Here is a 2,812-nt window from a genome sequence, read left to right on the forward strand (position 1 = left end):
TGGCAACACAAGGTGACTTCGTTTTGGTTGTGCTTCTCAAATACCATTCTCGGTGAAAACCCGATGTATGACCCTAATTGGTTCTGTCTAGCAATGGGAAAGTTTTTTGCGCTGTTACCTTGTTAAAGACATTGCCCGAACTTGATCTTCAAGATGAAAACTTAATTAGGATTTAACTTTCAGTGGTTGGATCTGGCGATGGCAGCACTTGAGCGTATTTCCCTTTCTAAGGTGTTGTTGTTGAACAATCTCTCTCTCTCGTTGTACTTTTCATGTAAGAGATCATTGGTGCGAACATGGTCGCTGTTGTAGCTTGAAGATCACTATTTCGATCAGGTTGGAGTTTGTTTTTACTCCACCTAGGCATAGCTTCAATCTGCAAATTATTTTTAAATGATTCCACTGCCATAAGTTATATTCTACTCCCTTCACTCGGTTTAATCGGCCCCCTCTTGTTATTTACGGTACCCTGGTACTGTAAAAGATTTCTAAATTTAAGTGACGGTAAAATGTAAGCAATTATGTGACAAGAATTGTACCAAGGAAAATCTCTTTTAAATACAAATCCAACAATGTAATTTTTGTAACATATAATATTTTATATTTTGTTGGTTATATAGATGGTTAAAATTTGACGCCTAGTATGAGGGTGTACAATAAACATGGAGTGCGAGAGTAGTGTTATCGTAAATAATTTGTTCTGTTTGTAAATTCGGGAATTGCAAGCTAAAAGTATATTCAACTTTCTTCATTTTCTTAGGACTGGAGCAATTTTAGTGGCAGGATCAGTGCGGGAACTAATATATGGTAAATATGACAAAATGTTCTAGTACTCTACCTGTCAACCAACCTCTCCTACAAGAGATGATTTACTTACAAAAAAAAAATCTGCTCCATGGAAATTACTTCTGACTTTGATTACTTCCTGGCGAGGGGTACCTTTTCCTCGGGGCTCTTTTTCCAAATCAAGCATGGGGACACTTTTGATGAGGTGTTTGAACCTGTCGGTTGCGATGACTGCAATCATTGATTCCTCTGACGACAGAAACTCGAGGCAGGCATCCTTGAGCCGCTCACATATATACTGATCCGCCAGTGCCAATGTGGCCATGACGGTATTAGCATCAATGCGCCCGCACAACTCTCCTTGGCACATCGCCTTCAGCCTGCCTAGCCCGTACCGATCAGCTGCGGCCAGCAAGTGCTCCACTGCGGCGGTGCTATAACCTTGGCCGTCGCACGGCGGCAACGAGTCCGTGTAGACATAGTGAAGAAGGATCTCGAAGATGTCCGGCTCCATGTCGGCGACCTCCATCGTCGGACCAAAGATCTGAGCATCGAGAAGCGGTAGCCGCATGGCCAGCATGAACCTGTGCGCCCTGAACTGCCGGCCTCCGACGAGGATGGTGACGTCCGCGCCTATCCCGTCCTTGAGGGTGCGCTCGAGCTGGCCGGGAAGCTCCGTCGGAGGGACCGCGGCAAGGCTCGTCCTGCACTCCGCGGGCGGTTCTTTGATCACGGCGGCGACGCACCTCAGCGTCAAGAGGTGAGACGAGGATCTCAGCTTCGATTTCTCGACGAATTTGGGAAAGCCATAGACAGCGATTTCTGGAGAGAAGACGTGACTCCCTATCTCCCTGGTTTCTTGTACGTCACCTTGATCGTCCAGCATGGTTAATGTGAACTTTGTCCTCACCTCGTACTTGGCCAGCTGGCAAAGACAAGACAAGAAGGCTGACGCGTAGCCGGCAGCGTCCGCCCTGCCTCCGTCCGGGTAGAACCTGATGTTCCAGTCGTAGCCGCCGACGGTGAACGTGCTCGACCTAATGTACCTCCCGAAGCCCATGCCGTCGAGCAGCGGGTAGTTGGTCACCACGAAATCGTGCGTCGCGCCCTCCGTCACGCACCTCGACGACGTCTCGGCTACCCGGGGGCCTTCGCCGTGATCAACTGCAGCGGCAGCGTTAATCTGAGCCATTGCAAACGTAAACGCGGGCGTTCCTGTTGTTGATCAACGATCTTTCTTCCGGGAGTCACCGTATATATACATGGAGAGGATTGTTAGTGGTAGGAGTACTTTACAGTAAAAACATGTTTCCTTTCGGAAATCATCCCGATTAAGCTAGTCGTGTCGTAACCTTCCCCAACTGACTTTGCGTTTGCCTTCCACGATTGATGTTGGACTTGGATTCCTCTCGGAGTTCTAGTTTAGCACGATTGTTTACCGCTTTTCCAACCGGGCATTAACACACACACACACACCCTCCATTACTTTGCAATAAGCACGCCACGCTGGGTTCAACGTGCAAGACGGGCGTACGCACTAGGCCCCGCGCGACCGCCTCGTTCCCTACACGCCTCCATCTCCTACCTTCAGCCGTATTTCTCCACACGCGCCGCATCCCCATCTTTTCCCCGTGCTGGGACCGAGCCACCACGAGCTCCATCACCGTGCTTCCATGGCGGTGACCACATGCTGCAACCATGGCGGCCAGGTGTGCCTGACGGCGGTGACCGAAGGTGACCATGGGGGATGCAAACATGCTGGAGAATGCTGCAACCAGCAAGGATATGCCATGGCTGTCTGCCACCATGGTCGGACCCGCGCATATACAAGTGTTGCAACCGTCACCTAAAACAGCTTCAACAGTTGTTGAGAAAAGCTTCAACCATAGATATAGAAAGCTTGAACCGGCACTGCTCAACAAGGAAAAGCTGCAACTATAGTTGGATTTTGCTACTAACTTGTGAAGTTTTTTGCTACATCCATCAAGGTGGAGCTGCGACCTCGTGATGGCGGCGATGATAATTT

The 2,812-nt window shown here is 49.1% G+C and overlaps 1 protein-coding gene across 1 annotated transcript; it reads right to left on the reverse strand.

Annotated features, from left to right (window-relative positions):
- Positions 1–841: 841 nt before the first annotated feature.
- On the reverse strand, positions 842–2,594 carry LOC119361214 (BTB/POZ and MATH domain-containing protein 2-like). Its single transcript, XM_037626536.1, has 2 exons — positions 2,372–2,594; positions 842–1,950 (listed from the first exon to the last, which is right to left on the reverse strand). The coding sequence occupies exons 1-2, from the start codon at positions 2,592–2,594 to the stop codon at positions 842–844; spliced, it is 1,332 nt and encodes a 443-aa protein (XP_037482433.1).
- Positions 2,595–2,812: the final 218 nt, after the last annotated feature.

The sequence above is a fragment of the Triticum dicoccoides genome, chromosome 2B, assembly GCF_002162155.2.
Source record: "Triticum dicoccoides isolate Atlit2015 ecotype Zavitan chromosome 2B, WEW_v2.0, whole genome shotgun sequence".
Lineage (NCBI taxonomy): Eukaryota > Viridiplantae > Streptophyta > Magnoliopsida > Poales > Poaceae > Triticum > Triticum dicoccoides.

Excerpts from the sequence above, each read along its gene's own strand:
- LOC119361214 (XM_037626536.1), bottom strand. The coding sequence starts at position 2,594 with ATGGTGGCAGACAGCCATGGCATATCCTTGCTGGTTGCAGCATTCTCC. Across the intron at positions 1,951-2,371 it reads GTGGAGAAATACGGCTGAAG|TTGATCACGGCGAAGGCCCC; the intron begins GTAGGAGATGGA and ends CTGCCGCTGCAG.